This window comes from Callospermophilus lateralis, chromosome 14 (genome assembly GCF_048772815.1).
Source record: "Callospermophilus lateralis isolate mCalLat2 chromosome 14, mCalLat2.hap1, whole genome shotgun sequence".
Taxonomy (NCBI): Eukaryota; Metazoa; Chordata; class Mammalia; order Rodentia; family Sciuridae; genus Callospermophilus; species Callospermophilus lateralis.
The window spans coordinates 105,627,670-105,645,620 of record NC_135318.1 but is presented as its reverse complement, the minus strand read 5'-3'; the positions used below and the strand labels follow the sequence as shown (position 1 = coordinate 105,645,620).

General features: G+C 34.2%; 1 protein-coding gene across 5 annotated transcripts in view; it reads left to right on the top strand.

The window, feature by feature from the left end:
• Window positions 1-17,951, top strand: part of Ccdc138 (coiled-coil domain containing 138) — a 76,960-nt gene that overhangs the window by 39,629 nt on the left and 19,380 nt on the right. For 3 of the 5 annotated variants that reach the window (XM_076832925.2, XM_076832923.2, XM_076832926.2), the window contains 2 exons: window positions 4,186-4,378; window positions 9,447-9,623. The exons of 1 other annotated variant lie outside the window; for it this stretch is intronic. In XM_076832925.2, coding sequence (XP_076689040.1) covers window positions 4,186-4,378; window positions 9,447-9,623 — 370 coding nt within the window. The remainder of the gene's footprint in view (window positions 1-4,185; window positions 4,379-9,446; window positions 9,624-17,951) is intronic. One more of the 5 variants, XM_076832924.2, reaches the window with a different exon arrangement.

Genomic DNA, 17,951 nt, shown 5'->3' with positions numbered 1-17,951 from the left:
TTATGAAATCACTTTAACTGATATGCCACTTCTGCTTTCCTTTGGATTCATGTTCTCATGGTATATCTTTTTCCATTCTTTTCCTTTGACCTGCTTATATTTGAATTGAGTTTTTGTAAGTAGCATGACTAGATTTGCTTGTAAATGTTTTGTCATCTCTGTTTTATTTGGTGTTCAATTTGAACTATTGTTCATTTTAGGGCTCAAACCGTCATCTTAGTTCATTTTTTTATTTTTTATTTTTATTTTTGTAGTTGTAGATGAACAGCAGGCCTTTATTTGTTTTATTTATTTATTTTAAAAAAATTTTGATGTTTCAATGGACCTTTATTTTTATTTATTTGTATGCAGTGCTGAGAATCAAACCCAGTGCCTCACACATGCTAGGCAAGTGCTCTACCACTGAGCCATAACCCCAGCCCCTTGTTTTTATTTATTTATTTTATGTGGTGCTAAGGATCAAATCCAGTGCTTGGGTGCAAAGCAAGCACCTGACACCAAGCTACAGCCCCCAGCCCTGTCACTTTATTTCTTGTTTGTTGGTTTCATCTGTTTCTCATTTCTTTGGTTTCTTTTTCCTGCTGTATTGTGGATTACTTGAATAGTTTTTAGAATTCCATTTTCATTTATCTATAAAATCTTTGGGGTACATCTTTTTGTGTAGCTTTTTTAGTAGTTCTTGGTATTATATATGAATCACTTACTAGTCTGATACACCATGTTACCAGTTTGAGTAAAATAGATACATATTACATCTCTTTTCATCCCTTAACCTCCCTCATCTATAATATAATCATGCTAAATATTTCTTCTGTAGCCAGGCATGGTGGTGCATACCTGTAGTCCCAGCAACTTGGGAGGCTGAGGTAGGAGGATCACAAGTTCAAACCCAGCCTGCAACTTAGCAAGCCCCTAAGCAATTCAGTGATACCCTGTCTCCAATAAAATATTTTTTAAAAGGCTGGGGATGTGGCTCAGTGGATAAGTGCCCCTGAGTTCAATCCCAGTATTAAAACAATTAAAAATAATAATAATATTATTTTTTGGTTCACCCATCAGTTTATGAACTCAAGAAGGGAATAAAAGTCTATTCTATATTTTTCTTTTTGTGTTCTTTTCTTTTTCTTGATGTTCTTTTATCCTTTCCTTTCTGTTTAAGAGAACCTCTTTATTTATTAAAATAGATCTGCTGATGACAGATTCTCCTATTTTTCTTCATTTGACATCTTGATTTTCCTTTCATTTCTGGAGGATACTTTCACTGGGAATTGGATTTTGGGGTGAGTTTTTTTTTTTTTTTCTTTTTAACGTTTGGCTTTTTAGAAATGTGCCAGTTTCTTCTCACCTCCATTGTTTCTGATAAGAAATCTATTGTCATTTGAGTTGTTTTCCCCATTCATGTAAAATGCCATTTCTCTTTCTCCTTCTTTTTTCTTTTTCTTTTTCCTTATCTCTCTTTCTTTCTTTCTTTTTTTGGTAGTTTTTGTAGTTTTGACTATTGTCGCGACCCCTTGCCAGCAAGGGAACACACGACACAGGATTCTTCTTTCAGCAGTTTATTCAGGCCTTGATTAAAGTATCTTCTAGTGACCCCCCTTTTCCCTAGCGCCCAGGCACAGCCTAATAAAGCCTCCCACGTACCAATCTTAAGCCGCCACGTGGATCTTTCTCATAGGGTGGCAAGGGATAGCGTGCCAACTCTCCATAAAAGGAGTTGTTTACCACAGGCCACAGTGGAAGCCGGCGCCATCTTCTAATGGCGGCCACAATCTACAACAATGGCTTACCACAGACTATGATAAGTCTTGGTGTTGATCTCTTTGGATTTATCCTGTTTGGGATTTGCTTGGCTTTTATTATTTCTATGTAGAGTATATATTTTTGCCATGTCTTGGATGTTTTAGCCATTATTTCTCAAGAGTTTTGTTTGTTTGGTTGATTGGGTTTTTTTGGTGGTGCTGGGGATTAAACCCAGGGCCTTGTGCATGCAAGGCAAGCACTACCTACTGAACTGTATCCCAGCCCACAAGTATTTTATATATATATATATTTTAATTGTAGATGGACACAACACTTTTATTTTATTTATTTGTATATGGTGCTGAGAATCAAACCCAGTGCCTCACACATGCTAGGCAAGCGCTGTTCCACTGAGCCACAACCCCACCCCCTCAACTATTTTTTTAGCTACCTGATTTTTCTTTCTTTTGAGGACTCTATGACATGATTGTTAAATTTTTTGTTATACTCTTAATTCCTCAACATCCTGTTTATTTGTTTTCTAGTTTGGTTGTTCAGATTAGCTGTTTTCTGTTTTATTTTCTAGTTAACTGATTCTTTCTCTGTCCTCTCCCTTCTGCTACCTAGGCTATTCACTAAGTTTTATTGTGTTTATTGTATTTGCAGTTCTAAAATTTCCACTTGGCTTTTCTTCTATATTTTCTGTTAAGACTTTTGATGAGATTTCCTAAAAGTGTTGATAAAGACTCATTTTATTAGAGCTGCTTTAAATTCTTTGTTGGATAATTCTAATATTTTGTCATATATTGGGATTCACATCTATTGATTCTCTTTTTTCATTTAGTTTTGAGGCTTTCATTATGTTTGGTGTGGTGAGTGATTGTACATTTTGGACCAATATTGGTTTCAGATCCTTAGGTGAAGCCTCAGCAATAAGTTTTAAAAAATTTTTTTGGTAGTTTTTCTACTTTTCTTCAATTAAAGAGAAATAACGTCCACACACATATTTGAAAGGCAAAGAACAATTTATTTTCCCATTATAAAAGCAGGAGAGATAAATAAAAATAAGTAGAATTCCTTAATCTTGTATTTTAACATAATTACTATAATGATCTTGAAATATTTCATTTTAAATTGAGATTTTACATCTCACGTGTGGGCTGGTACAGTGGCACACACCTCTAATCCCAGTTGCTCAGGAAGGTGGGGCAGGAGGATCAGGAGTTCAAAGCCAGCCTCAGCGCAAGTGAGATGCTAAGCAACTCAGTGAGACCCGGTCTCTAAATCAAATACGAAATAGGGCTGGTGATATGGCTCAGTGGTTGAGTGCCCCCGAGTTCAGTCCCCAGTTCCTGCCCCCAAAAAACTCATGTGTATTACTTTTTCCTAATGATGTTATACTCTTATTAGCAATGTATTTGAATTAGATTACACTGCGTGTGCCACCCAATCATTTAGCATTTGATTGGTCACAAAATCTCAGTATATCTGTTTCTAATGTAAAAGTTAAAGCTTACTGTCTGCATTGAAGGATCAATATTGAGTAAGGAACCAGTTGTTAACAAATCTCCATTCAGAGGCAGGTAATTATTATAAAACTCAGTGACATGGGATTAAAGAATTAGAATCGTAACAAAGGAAATTTTAAGTTATTTCTAAGTCTGACTTAAGCATACTCATCTGCAACAGTCTGAAATGGTTTTCTTTTATTTGATTCTTGGTGGGTATATGGAATACTGCTAGATCCTCTGTTTTTCTTGTTTGTTCTTTCTTCATGAGAATTCTCTATGATTCTAACCTAGTAGCTTATTCTTTTGAAATTGTTCAGTTTTCAGAGTCACTGAGGACAGAGTGAACTGAAGACAGATTCTAGTTGGTCATTTCTTATCAAATACAGTAAGGTACACCTGAGAAACTGGTGCTCAGTGATGGTGGAATAATGATGAACAGAAAGAAGGCAGTCTACCTCCTCTCTTCCTATGATGGTTCTCTGTTCCAGAAATATAGCTTGATCTTATGTTTTTACATGTTTTAGAAAAATACACATTCTTGGTTACTTTTAAGTTGATTGTAGTCACATTCCAGTCTTGAATATTTTCAATTGTTTCTTTTATTTATTTATTTATTTTACCTGGGTACCAGGGATTGAACTCAGGAGCACTAGACCATTGAGCCACATCCACAGCTCTATTTGTATTTTATTTAGAGACAGGGTCTCACTGAGTTGCTTTAGCGCCTCACTTTTGCTGAAGCTGGCTTTGAACTTTCGATCCTCCTGCCTCAGTCTCCTGAGCCACTGGATTAAAGGAAAATGCCACCACGCCCAGCTCATTTTTTCAAATAACAAATTCATTTACTTTCAGTTCATTAGTTTGATTGCAGTATTTAAAATAGATGTTTTCTGAGCATGAACAAGTACACTAAGATTGTACTAATTTTCAACAGCATTCAACTATGACATCAACATTGAGAAGATTGGGTGAAGATATATTTAAAGGAGTAGTAATTAAAGGAATTCAGGATAATTCTTTAGAACATTCTGTGGAAAATAAACCAAAAACAGCTGCTTTCTTTAAGAACTCCAATTTACCATTGAGATTTTTGTCAACCTTAATTGTTCTCAAAACAGTCACTCAAGGTAAGCTTTCAAGCATGCTTACAGAGTAATTTTTAGTAAACAGGAGAGATAACCATATAATAAAGTATTGTTTTTAATCAAATATGTTCTAAATTTTCAGAATGAGATTTTGGGTTATTTTATAATGGTGGCACATTATTTAAAAATCAACTTTTATTTGCTGAATTTGAGAAAATCAAGTCTTTGTTGGATTATTGCCTCCTCCCAGAAGTCTTTGTTGATTCTCTTAGGTCATGTTCTAATAGCACCCTTTGCTTACAACTCTTGTTACATTTGCCACATAAATTGGAATAACTCAATTGTTAGTTTATTATTTTCTGTAGACCACCAAGTTGACAAACTATAGCTCATAGAGCATATTGGGTCCACCATCTGTTTTGTAAATAAAATTTTCTCTCACAGCCGTGCTTGTTTGTAATGTCTTGTCTCTGACTCTTTTTGCCCTTCAAACAGCAGAGCTGAATAGTTGGCAACATAGACTGTGTAGCTTCTGAAGTTTATAAAATTATTACCTGGCCCTGTATCAAAAATGCTTAACACAACTGCACTAGTTTGTAAGCTTACTGAGGATAAAGACTTGTTTATCCCACTGTACCTAGCAGTAATATATAAGAATGAAATAAATGGTATATAAAGAAATAAATCAATTAAAAATAATGTTTCATGCACAAGGCCTGGACTCAATCCTCAGCATTGCAAAGGAAAGAAGAAATGAAGAGAGGAGTAGGAGGGGGAAGAAGAGAAAGAAAAAAAATGCTTCAACCAAAATTGACCATAATTTTTCCCTTCCATACTGGGTATTGAATCAGGGGTGTTCTACCACTGAACCACATCCCCTCCCCTTTTTATTTATTATTTTGAGACAGTGTCTGACAGAATTGCCAACCTGGCCGAAAACTTGTGATCTTCCTGCCTCAGCCTCCTCAGTTCCTGGGATTATAGGTGTGCAGCTTAATTATATATAATGTCAATTAATTGATATATTTTAAATTATTACCTGTAACCAGTTATCATTCTGGATCATTAAATATGAGAACTTTTGTTAGTCATGCCAGTGTAGTCAAGCAATAAATATATTAGTTTTATATCTATTGTGTTTGTGAAATTATATGACTCAGAATGGTGGTTTCTTTAAATGGGTAGTGACAATAATTTAATTTGACTTTTCTCTAAAGTATGTTCTATATGGTATGAAATAGTTACAGAACTAATGGAAATGGTATAGAACTTTTTCTAATGCTATAGAACTAATGAAAAAACAAAAAGTTATAATTCTACCTTCTTAGTTATGGTTCTCAAAATTATAATAGACTGGTAAGTGTTTGAAAGGTCATTTATGCGCCAGGCATGGTGGCGCATGCCTGTTAATCCCAATGACTCAGGAGGCTGAGGCAAAGGGATCACAAATTTGAGCCTCAGCAACTGAACAAGACCCTCAGCAACTTAGCAAAACCTGTCTCAAAATAAAAAAGGTCATTGGGGTATAGCTCAGTGGTAAAGTACCCCTGGGTTCAATCTCTAGTAACAAAAAAATAAAAGAAAGGCACAATCAGCCCAAAGTAAAGTTTACTGCAGTCCTATCTCAAGAACTTACGTGTTTACACACATGTATGGATGAATAAAGTTTTATCAGACCATAGCCACATATTCATCAGATCCAATAAGGTTGATATCAGAAATTCAGTGCCACATTAGTATAAGGAAATATTTTAACCATTAATCATTTAATTAAGAAAAAAAATTCAAAATCATATATCAACATAGCTTGATAGAATGTCATGTTTATTCTTGATAAACTATGAAAAGGCAAAAAATACAATAAGGAATATTTATTTAAAATGGGGAAATAAAACAGGAGAGAATTATGTGCTCCTAGTTAGCATATTTGTTCAGTACATTATTGGACATGCTGATCATCTAAAAACCCATGAAGTATGACTGCTGGAAAAGAGTAAATTATTAACTCAAGGATGCTCTTGTATAAAACCTAAAACAACCTATGAAAGAGCCAATAAAAGAGAAGAGATATAGCTAAAATGCCATCAAAGGAGATAAACACTTTAATTAAAAAGCTAATGGGCTGGAGTTGTGGCTCAGTGGTAGAGCACTTGCTTGGCATCTATGAGGCCCTGGGTTCCATCCTCAGCCCCACATATAAATAAATAAAAGATCCATTGACAATTAAAATGTATTAAAAAAAAAAGGCTAGTAAGCTTATCTGATTGGATGACCAAGTAACTTTCAAAGGGAAGACTATTATTGGAGGTAAGGGTTATCATATCATGATTAAGTTATCATATCATCAAGAGGACATTATAATTCTTTATGTACCAATAACATGAAGCAAAAACTGATAGAACTGAAAGAACAAACAGTTATTCTAAAATTTTGAGAAAAGGTCTACTAAGTTGCCCAGGCTGGCTTTGAATGTACAATCCTCCTCACTGGGATTATAGGCATGTGCCTCCATGCCCAGCAATATTAAATTCTAGCTTAATAGTAGCTATCTATTATCAACAGACATCATTATTGTTTATATTGTTTAAAGATTTGATTTTACTTGAGGTCAGAATTAAGGTATCACATTAGCTGTCTATTGCTATATAAACAAGCAAACACTTATGGGGCTTACAACATTTTATTTATTAGCTCACAATTTTTAAGATTGATAATTTGGACTGGACTCAGCTGACTAGTTTTTCTGGGCTGTGCTCCCTGTTCTTGGTTGGCCTTTATTTTCACTATGTCAGAAAAGTTCCTAGCTGAAAAGTGAGAGATGCAAGTAGGATCCTGAGCACATGATGTCATTTCTTCTGCACCTTATTAAGAGCATAGAGTTAGCCTAGGCTCAGAGCTGGGCAGTGGAGTTCATCTTTAGATGGCAATTATGGCAAAGAGTTTCTAATTACTTTTTTAAGCTGCCATTTAGACTAAATAAAGGAAAACCTTATCTTACACTGATTAAGATCAACAGATTAACTTTTGGTAAAGGATATAAAGGTAACATTTGAGTGACAGTACCTTGTTGAAAAACTCAAAATATAGAACATATAGGAAGATAAATGTTTTGATATAATTAGTTATAATTAATATTTTAAAATATTCTTTTGGAAGTAGGTGGTCTTAGTTTTAGAAAAACCCTCACTACTAGAGAAATTCAAATGAGAACATAATTTACCTCTAAGGTCATTCTAGAAAAAAATGGTCAAGTACTATTTTTCTACTCTTAAAGAACAATTTCTTGGGGCTGAGGTTGTGGCTCAGAGGTAGAGCGCTTGCCTAGCAAACATGAGGCACTGGGTTTGATCCTCGGCACCATGTAAAAATAAAATAAATATATGAAAAAAAAACAATTTTTTAAGCTTATAAATTTTAAGAAAAATTTCATATAGCATTCAGCCTATTTAATATTGTCAGATGATATATTAATAGATGAAGCAGTTTTTATTAAATGCAGTAGGTGGTGCTGTGCTAAAACTTTTGTTCCTTGTAAAGTTTATAATTCATGTATACTTTGCTTTTGTAATTGATAGATATATATTTATGTGTATATATTCTAAATAAGGTAAACCTAAACAATCTAGCAAATCTATTATACTTTTGTTTACAGTGATTATTTTTTAGCTACGGAATCAAGTATAATAATGTTAATGTTCCTTGAACTAAATTCTACCAAAAAGAAAAAAGGAGTACACTATAAGTAGATCCAGAGGCATAGGTCTTGATTTCTCCAAAATTTTAATATATATTTAAATTTCATACAAGTTACTTTAACTTCTCATTCTTAATAACTATGGTTTTAATTGTTTCCTTAATATTTATGTGAACTGAAGAAAATGCAACACAAGACCAAGAAGATAATAAATATCATTTAGTGATTCTGTCATACTTTCAGAGTATTTAAAGTCATTCTCTACTTTCTCCTTAGAGTAGAACTCTCAACAGAAAAAAATAACTCAGTATTATATGAACTGCATGAACTTTTTTTTTCCATTCCTTTTAATAGAGTTTTGAAAGGAGAATTTTAGAAAACTGTTGTTAAGACTAATGACTTGGGGCTGGGGCTGTAGCACGTGTGCACCTGCCTCACACGTTTGAGGCACTGGGTTTCGTCCTCAGCACCACATAAAAATAAATAAAGATATTAAAAAAGAAAAAGAGTAATGACTTGGGTTTGTTTGACATATTAAAGTATAATGATACAAGTATCTAATACTTTATTTGCATTGATTCTAGTTAAATTAGTGCTTCTCAATCCTCACTTTAGAAGCTTCCCAGTTACCTGTGGAACATCTTTGAGAGAATTCTGATCTTTAAGGGAATCTGATCTGACAAGTGCCATTATAATGCTGGCCTTGGTAAAATCTTGCTGTCATTCTTATTTCCAGATGTGTCAAGAAAAGTAATATACCAGGGCATATCCAGATTTCTGAAGTTGTCTTTCAGTAGTCTAATATCCAGTTTTTAGCCAGAGACAGAAATCCTTCTTTAAAATCCATTCAGCAAGTTTGAATAAGTCACATTTTGAAATAACCATGCAGAAAAAAGTAAAGATAGAAATAGTAATGCTGTTGGGCTGCAGTTGCGGCGTAAGTGTTACCTAGCATGTGTGAGGCATTAGGTTTGATCCTCAGCACCACATAAAAATAAAGACGTTGTGTCCACCTAAAACTAAAAAATAAATATTAAAAAAAAGAAATAGTAATACTGTTTAAAATTTTTGGAAGCATATAACGGTTATAATCAAATATGGAAAGTAAATACTAATGATATTTAATATTAATCATATTTTTGTTCTTGATACAAGAAAGAAATAGGCCTTATTTGTTGTTTAAATACTAAAATATGAAAATTCTGAAGGAAATTTACCCTATCATAATGTAATGCCTTTTCTCTCCCCTTCCCACTGGGTTCTAACAAATTAAGGGGAAATTAATCTAAATTTAGCCTGTGATCCCTTGTCATTTAGTGTTTGTTCCTCTCTTGTTAACGTGATGATGCTCTCTTTTTACCTTTCTGATTACCAACTTGACTACTAATATGCAGATGATTTCCCAATGTTTTTCAGCTGATTACCTGGCTCAGGCATTTGATTCTCTCTGTTTGGATTTGAAGACAGATGAAGGGAAAATGTTGTTTTTGGAGTATCAAGCAGTTCCAGTAATATTAGGTCATTTGAGAATATCCAGTAAAGGACTTCTATCCAATGTCATTGATAGTTTGCTTCAGATGACAGTAGAATCTAGTAAGTCTTTAAATTTTATAAATGTAAAAAGGATCAAAATGGAATGTTTTTCTACCTCTTCTAGTCTGAGTGTGCAACTTTGCATATCAGACACTACTGTATTTTATAATTTAAATTCTTAAAAATGATTTTGACAGTTGTGTAATTGAGTCAGCAATATCATTAAGAGTTAAAAACCTAACCCTTTCTCCAGATGTTCATTAATAGCACAATTTCCAGTAGACATTAGATATATGGGTATACTGCAAATGTTACATATTTGAGCCTCTTTTGTCTATTCTCTTTTGTACTGTTGTTCTGACAAACCCAGTCATATACTTCTTGTTTGCTCAGGGGGAGTGAGATCATCAAATATATATTTAGCTAAAGTGAGAATAATGACAGAGATATGTACCTACTGTTGCATGTTCTTCTTTACTGTTTTATTGGAAGAATTAAGGGCAGGGCAGCAATACTTCAGCTGTGTTTGTGGCTTATCTGTTTAACTCATATTTGTGTTATTTTGTGGGATTTTTTTTCTTTGTGTCTTTTATATTTAACAGGAATGCTGAACATATATGATTTAATTGTTATTGCTTTTTGAGTCTCATGTAACCTCTTGACATATGACAAGTAGCCATTTTGCTTAAATAATTCTTTTTCGTTTGTGTTGTTCTGTTCCATTTACAACACTTCTAAAAATAAATGTTCATGCCTTCCAGAGGTGAATCTCAAATTAGAAAGTCATTGCCTCTTCCGGTACTAAGTGACCTATGAATTTGATGCTGCTGTGGACAGCTCCCTAGTTATTGGGTACAAAGCATGAATATGATTCTAATTAGGTACATTTGGTATATGGCTTCACATTTTCAATTCATTTCTATATGTGGTCCTGCTTTTCTTTATAGGAGGCCTGGTAGAAAAACTGAAATTAGATAACTTCTTCAGGGAATCCACAGCTAGACAGAGGTCAATTGCAATGTAAAACTGAGTCTTTGACTCTAGACATGAGGCTTATTCTACCATAGCAGTGTAATTAGGTTTTCATGGTTTGTTTTTTTCTCTTCCAAAATACCATTGGTTTTCTGATGTATTTTATCAATATTAAGAGCCATTTGTAATTGTTCAGATATTAGATTTATATTCAGGATCTGATCACTTGGATGAGTAATCTTGGGGTTTAGTATCTCAGGTTACTAATGTAATGAGTAGAACAAAAAGTTTAAAGATTACTAGGCTTACTTGTGTAAGTGACTAGACTTATAACTGTTTTTCAGACATTTTTTATTTTAATGAGGAAAATTCTACCAGACTCAAATGTTTACTTTTCAGAAACAAATCTTTCTGAATATATCTAACAGATTAAATCTTTCTCTTTGTTGTCAAAGGAAAATTAAATATAATTTTATGAAATAGTTGACTTACTTAGTGAAATGACTTTGTGGCATCACACATTTGGAGAAATTATACTAGGTTAGTCAATAGGTGTTCAGTCTTTTTTATTTATTTGCCTTTGTTCAGGTTACTCTGAAATCCAGTTTTTACTCAAGTTGAGTAAACAAACCAATTTCTGCTGCTGATTTCTGTGAAATTTTATTTTAGTGACAAAGCTTTAAAAGATCAGAAATGGCAAATCTTTGATATGTGACTGAAGCATATTCATTTGCTTTATGTAGTCCCCATTTTAAATGGAAATATAGTACCTAGTATTAGTCACTTAAAGGGATAAATCAAAGTGAAGTAAATATTTCTTTGGCTGTTGTTATTTTTAATTTGTTTTGTCTAGGTTTGAGATTGGAAACTCACTTCACTGTGTATAAATTTTACGGACCATTTTATTTACGATCATAGAGAAAGAAAAGATGTGGGAAAAGGAATCTTAGTAGAATTTGTTTGCAGATGGTTGATCTTGTCTAACTAGTGGGCATTGGGTATCCACTGTGAGTGGTGTGTCATGTTTCAGTGGGTTGTGTTTGCAGTGCTCCACCCCTGCCCCACCAGGAAGAGGTGTCAGTGGACTGGAGCTTCAGTAAGTCAGTACAGAAACTGAAGGTTTTTGGAAACTTGTGGAGTAATGTGATAGTAATTTTTCTCTATTAAATCCAATAATAATTAAACATTTTCTATGCCATTTTTGAATTTTCATTTTTCTAGTATTTTTGAATGGCATTTTGTGTAAATGAGATATCTATGTTGAATTGGAAATGTAAAAAGACTGATCTTTCATCAGACTGGAAGCAGTAGGCTTTTTTGTTGTTGATGATGGACCTTTATTTTATTTATTTATAGGCAGTGCTGACGATTGAGCCCAGTTCCTCACACATGCGGGCACTCCACCCTAGCTCAGCAGTAGGCTTCGAGTTAATCTTATTAGTGGTTCTTCAGAGTGATTGTTTTTCTTTTCACCTCTTGTGTCCTTTTCCCAGATGCATCAGTTCAGTTATGAGAAATGTGATAGGTGCATAGTTGTTGCTTTTTGAAAGCTGCTAAAAAAAATTTATACCTTGATTTATCTAGTCATGTATATTATGAGCACTTTTGTTTTTTAAAAGTTGAGGGCTTCTGATTTTGTCTGCTTTTAACTTGAATGTATATCATGTAATAATTTTGTGGTGTTGCTTTTGGAAAATTACTCTGTGGTTTCTTTTTCTTGTCAGTGTTTGAGAACTATTATATACTTTTCTAGGTTTAGCTAGAGGCTGAGACAGGAGGATATGAATTTGAGTCATTTTGTTACTAAGAACACTTACCTTTTCTTGTCGGTCTTAGTTCAAACAAAGGGATTTAAGTAGTATTTAGTTTATTCTCTGTTGTGGCCTAGAAATTGCCTTGTCTAGGTAACTGCTGCTCTTAAATAGCAATAACATATTTGAACATATTTTGCAGCTTTTTTTTAAAGTAAAGTTTATTTTTACTATAAAATAAATTCTATTATAAAAATAATAGAAGCTTGGAAAATTGCAAATATGCAAAAAAAAAAGTCTTGGTGGGGATTAGAGAAATGTGGGTCAACAGATAGAAAATTTCAGTTCATTTCTGTTGTATAATGTGGTAAATACAGTAATGACAATGTACTTAAAAATTGGTAAGAGAGTAAATCTTAACTGCTCTCACCACACTTCCCAAAAAAATCTACGTGAGGTACATGTTAGTGAGCTTGGTTTATGCAGTCTGGGGATGTAACTCAATGGTAAGAATACCTGTCTAGCTTGTGTGAGGTCTATACCCAGCACCAGAGAGGGGTCCTTGATTCAGCCATTCCATAATGTATACATAAGATATCATTACCAAACAGTGTACTGACTTGCTAACTGTATGCACTTTTAAAAATTATATAACCCTTTTAGAAATGTTGGCAGACTTAGAGATTTCAGAGATTGACTTTTAAATTAAATTAAGTTGCCCACTAGCAGTGTTTTATCAGATACTGTATTAGTATAATGTTGGTACAGCGAGCCTTAGTGCCACCTTTTCCTTACTATTGAAAGTGAACTGTGGGGCTGGGGTTGTGGCTCAGTGGTAGAGCTCTTGCCTAGCATGAGCGAGGCACTGAGTTCTATCCTCAGCATTACGTAGAAATAAATAAAGATAAAGGTATTGTGTCTGTTTGTAACTAAAGATATATTTTAAAAAACGTGAACTGTAGCTGAGATTGATTATTTCTTCAGGGAACTGTTCTCAAATTGAAAATTTAAATACCCTCAGTCAAGCTTTAATCTAATACTGTGACTCAAAAAAAGCGTTGAAAAAATTGTTTCAAGAGGCTCTACCAATCTTTGCAGCAGAGACTGGGTTGCCTCCCCGTTGCCATTCTCACCTCCTGTCACACCTGCCTCTCTCCTAGATGCTACAACACCTAAGATCTTTCATCCCCAGCCTTCCTTGCTTGATAGAGTTGTAGCCAATAAGTTAGAAGTCTCTTTCTGGGAAACCTTTTGCTTTTTTATAAAAGGGATAAGCTGGGTACAGTGGCCTGTGCCTGGGAGGCAGGGCAGGAGGATCACTTGAGCTCAGTGTTCACGGCTAGCTTGGGCAACACAGTGAGACCTTGTCTCTTCAAAACAAATAAGTGGGGGCAGGTATGATTGTACATGTTCTTGTGATTGGCACATGTTTCTGCACTCCCCCTTATTTATTTATGTATTTATTGCCTTCATTGTCTGGAGCATTTGACCGTGAGGATAAAAGCAAGGATGTTGGGACAGAAACTAAGACTCTAGAATTTCTAACAGCATTGTGTTGCACTTGAAACAGTTCTAAGAAGTACCTATCTCCAATGATAGAAAAATATTTGATGAAGCCACTATAAGTTGAATATTCTGGGCTGGGGATGTGGCTCAAGCAGTAGCGCGCTCGACTGGCATGCGTGCGGCCTGGGTTCGATCCTCAGCACCACATACCAACAAAGATGTTGTGTCCGCCGAAAACTAGAAAATAAATATTAAAATTCTCTCTCTCTCTCTCTCTCTCTCTCTCTCTCTCTCTCTCTCTCTCTCTCCCTTTAAAAAAAATAAGTTGAATATTCTATTACATTCCCAATTGAACCAAAATAGACTTTATTTCATACTTGGAATGAGTTTTATTTTACTTACTAAAAATTTTGTCTTTCCTTAAAGAAAAATCCTTTTTTCTGCTTTTTCTTTTCTTTTCCTTGTAACTTTGTGTTTATTATTTTCATTTATTATTTTTTAATTTTATTTATTTTTTGTGGTACTGGGGATTAAACCCAGAGGCACTCTACCACTGAAATACATCCCCAGTCCTTTTTATTTTTAATTTTAAGACAGGATCTCATTAAGTTGCCCTGCTGGACTTGAACTTGCGATCCTCCTGTCTCAGCCTCCCAAGTTGCTGGGTTCTCATTTTAAAATTCAAGCAAAGCTGGGTGTTAGCGTAATGGCTGACTAGAATAAGAGTCTTTTGTTTCTCCACAGAAACATCAAATAAATAACTACTAACTAACTAAAGTTAATTTCTAAGAAACATTTCAGTCAAATAGCCAAAAGTCAAAATGAGAGTCTTGAAAGCAGAAGTAAAATGTGGTGGGCATGTGCACAAAAACAATGGAGTATTATTCAACTTTTAAAAAGGAATGAAATTCTGATATATTCTTCAAAATGAATAAGCCTTGAATATATCACACTAAGTGAAATAAGCCAAATAAATCTTATATGATCCAGCTTATGTGAGTTACCTAGAGTATTCAAAGAGGCAGAAATTAGGATGGTAGTTGCCAGTGGGGTTGGGGTATGGTGGAAAGGGGAAATGAGGAGTTATTTTTCTACTGAGTATACTTTCAGTTTGAAAAAATGAAAAAGTTTTAGAGATGGATAGTGGTGATAGTTGTTCAACAGTGTGAATGTTTTTAATGCTACTGAACTGTGCATTTTAAAATGGTTAATGGCTACCCTCAATACATGTATGAAGACACAAATGGTGTGAATGTACTTTATATACAACCAGAGATTTGAAAAATTGTGCTCTATATGTGTAATATGAATTATAATGCATTCTGCTGTCATATATAACAAATTAGAATAAAAAATTTTAAAAATGATTAATGACAAATTTTGTTTTATACATGTTTGACTACAATTGAAAACATTGGCCAGTAACCCTGTTAGAACTGATAAAGGAATTTAGTAAATTTATGGGCTATAAAATCAACTTAGAAAAAAATCATTAGCATTTCTATACACTATCAGTAGTTCATCTGAAAAAGAAATTAAGAAAGCAATCCCATTTACAATGGCATAAAAATAAATAAATTCCATTAGAATAAGTTTAACCAATGAGATGAAAGGTGTTATACTGAAAACTATAAAATATTTATGAAAGAAATCGCTAGCCCAAATAAATGGATATCTTGTGTTCATGGGTTAGAAGAATTAATATTGTTAAAATATCCATGCTATCCAAAACAGTCTACAAATTCAGTGCAATCCCTGTTAAAATTTTATTGTCATTCCTTACAGAAATAGAAAAAGCATTCTTAAAATAATGGAAACTGGGTATGGTGGCTCATGCCTATGATCCCAGCAGCTTGAGACACGGAGGCAGAATGAAACCTATTCCAGATATGAAATAAAGCAGGAGGAGCCAGTTCAAAGCCATCCTAGCAAGACCCTGACTCTGATCATCATCTGGGGGCTGGGGAATGTAGCTCAGTTGGTAGAGTGCTTGCCTTGCATACACAGGGCCCTGGAAATTTCATCATCTCTTCCTCCCATCTCCCCTCGGCTCCCTTCCTTCCCCACTCCTCATTGATCAAATGAATCATTTCAGTGTTCATAGCTGGATGGACTTCTGGGAGGTAGGACCTATTTGGAGGAGGTGGGTCACTGGGGTATGCCCTAGAAGAGTTATCTTCTCTGTGGCCCTTTGCTTTCTTCTTGTCTCTGCTTCCTGGCTACCCTGAGCTGAGCAGTCTTCCTCCTCCGTGCCCTTCCATCATAATGTCCTGCCCTGGAACCAGCTAACCATAGACTCAAACCTCTGAAACTATGAGCCAAAATAAATCTTTTTTAAAGTTTTGCTTGTCAGACATTGACAAGCAACAAAAAGCTAACACATGGTATGTATACATTCAGCCTTCAAAAAACAGGAAATTCTGCCATTTATGACAATATGGATGAACCTAGAAGATATTACATTAAGTGTAGTAAGCCTGTAACAGAGACAAATACCTGATAATCTCACTTACACGAGGACTCTAAAAAAGTCGATTATTAATTCATAGTAGATGGTAACATGGTGACTACTAGAGGTTGGGCACAGGGAGAAGGAGTAGTTAGGAAAAGGGTAAAGAGTGTCAACTTCAGAAGGATTGAGTTCTGATGATCGATTGCACAGCATGGTGACTATAGTTAGTAATGTTTTGTATATTTCCAAATATATTTCTCTTTTAGAGAGAATTTTAATATTCTCAGTCTAAAGAAATTATAAATATTTGAGGTCAAGGATATATGTGAAATAGCCTGATTTGATCATTCTACACTCTATCACATCATGTTTCATAAATACGCACAATTACCATTTGCTGATTAAAACTAATTAAATTAAAATTGAATATAAGCTGAACTAAAAATTGAAACGAAAGTAGAAGTCATAAGTTTTTTTAAAAAAAAATCACCACAAACCTCATTATTTAGAAATAACCATAATCAACACTAGGTGAACATTATTTCATGCCTTTATTTTATTTCCTTTTTTTGTATCATGCTAAAGATTGAACTCAGTGCCTCATACATGCTAGGCAAGTGCTCTGCCACGAGCTATGTCCCCAGTCCCCCTGAAATTCTTCTAAACTCAAAAAGTATTAATTAATTTGGATACTGTACTGGAAAAAATATTAAAATTACAGTGTTTCAATCTTAAAATCTAACTCATGTAAGAATCCCAGAACTTCTTTCCCCTTTTAAAGCTTTTCATGTGTGTCTCACACAGCTTTAAAAAACAGATGGCAACTCAAGCCACGGAACCTCTTTTACTTGTGAAAGCTTCACTTTTAAAATTGCTGATATATTCAGATATTTGGATGATCATGGCTTTTTTCCATTGCGGAGGTCATATAAGAAGTTCACTTTTATATGACAATGCTTAGGATTTATTTGGTGTTTTTCGAAACAACCTTTAAATGAGTATTTTGTTTATACCAAGACCTGATTTACATATAAAATAAAATATATTTTCATGCTATTCTAGTATACAAATGAACATAACTCCGTGTACTTTTTATGTAGATTGAAAACATTGATATTGTTGAAACATTGAAATTGTGGGTTGTAGGTATGTTAAGAACCCTCAGTGGTCTTTCTTACTTATTGATTTTGTTGTTTTTTCTTTTTCTTTCCTTTATTTCATTTTTTTTAATATATCTCCAACAGATTTATTTTTTAACGGAATAAATTGAGAAAAAAACATGGGGCACAAAAATATAGAATAAAAAATAAATACAGATGTAAGCTGTTTTGCTAATTGTTTCATAACCACAACAAACTAATACATAGAATGCCCTATACAAAACAAAGATCAAGTTGTTCCCTTAGCAAGGCTAAAGATTTCAGTCTCTGGTATTTGTAATTTAGGCTGCAGTCCTTATTTTTGGATGGATCACTGGGTGTGTAGCACAGTCCATGCTTTTTTAAGCAGATTTAAACAGAAGAATGGCCACTTGGCCCAGGTAGAAGTAGGTGAAGTGTTTGGTTTCATGTGTCACATAACTATTGAAAGTTCTTCCCACAATGCAGTTCCAAGTGGGGTGGTACTTCTTGTCAAACTCCTTCCTGACATGGGCCTCAATATCCTTTTCTGTGTTATATTTCTCCAACGCCTGAGTAGCAGCACACT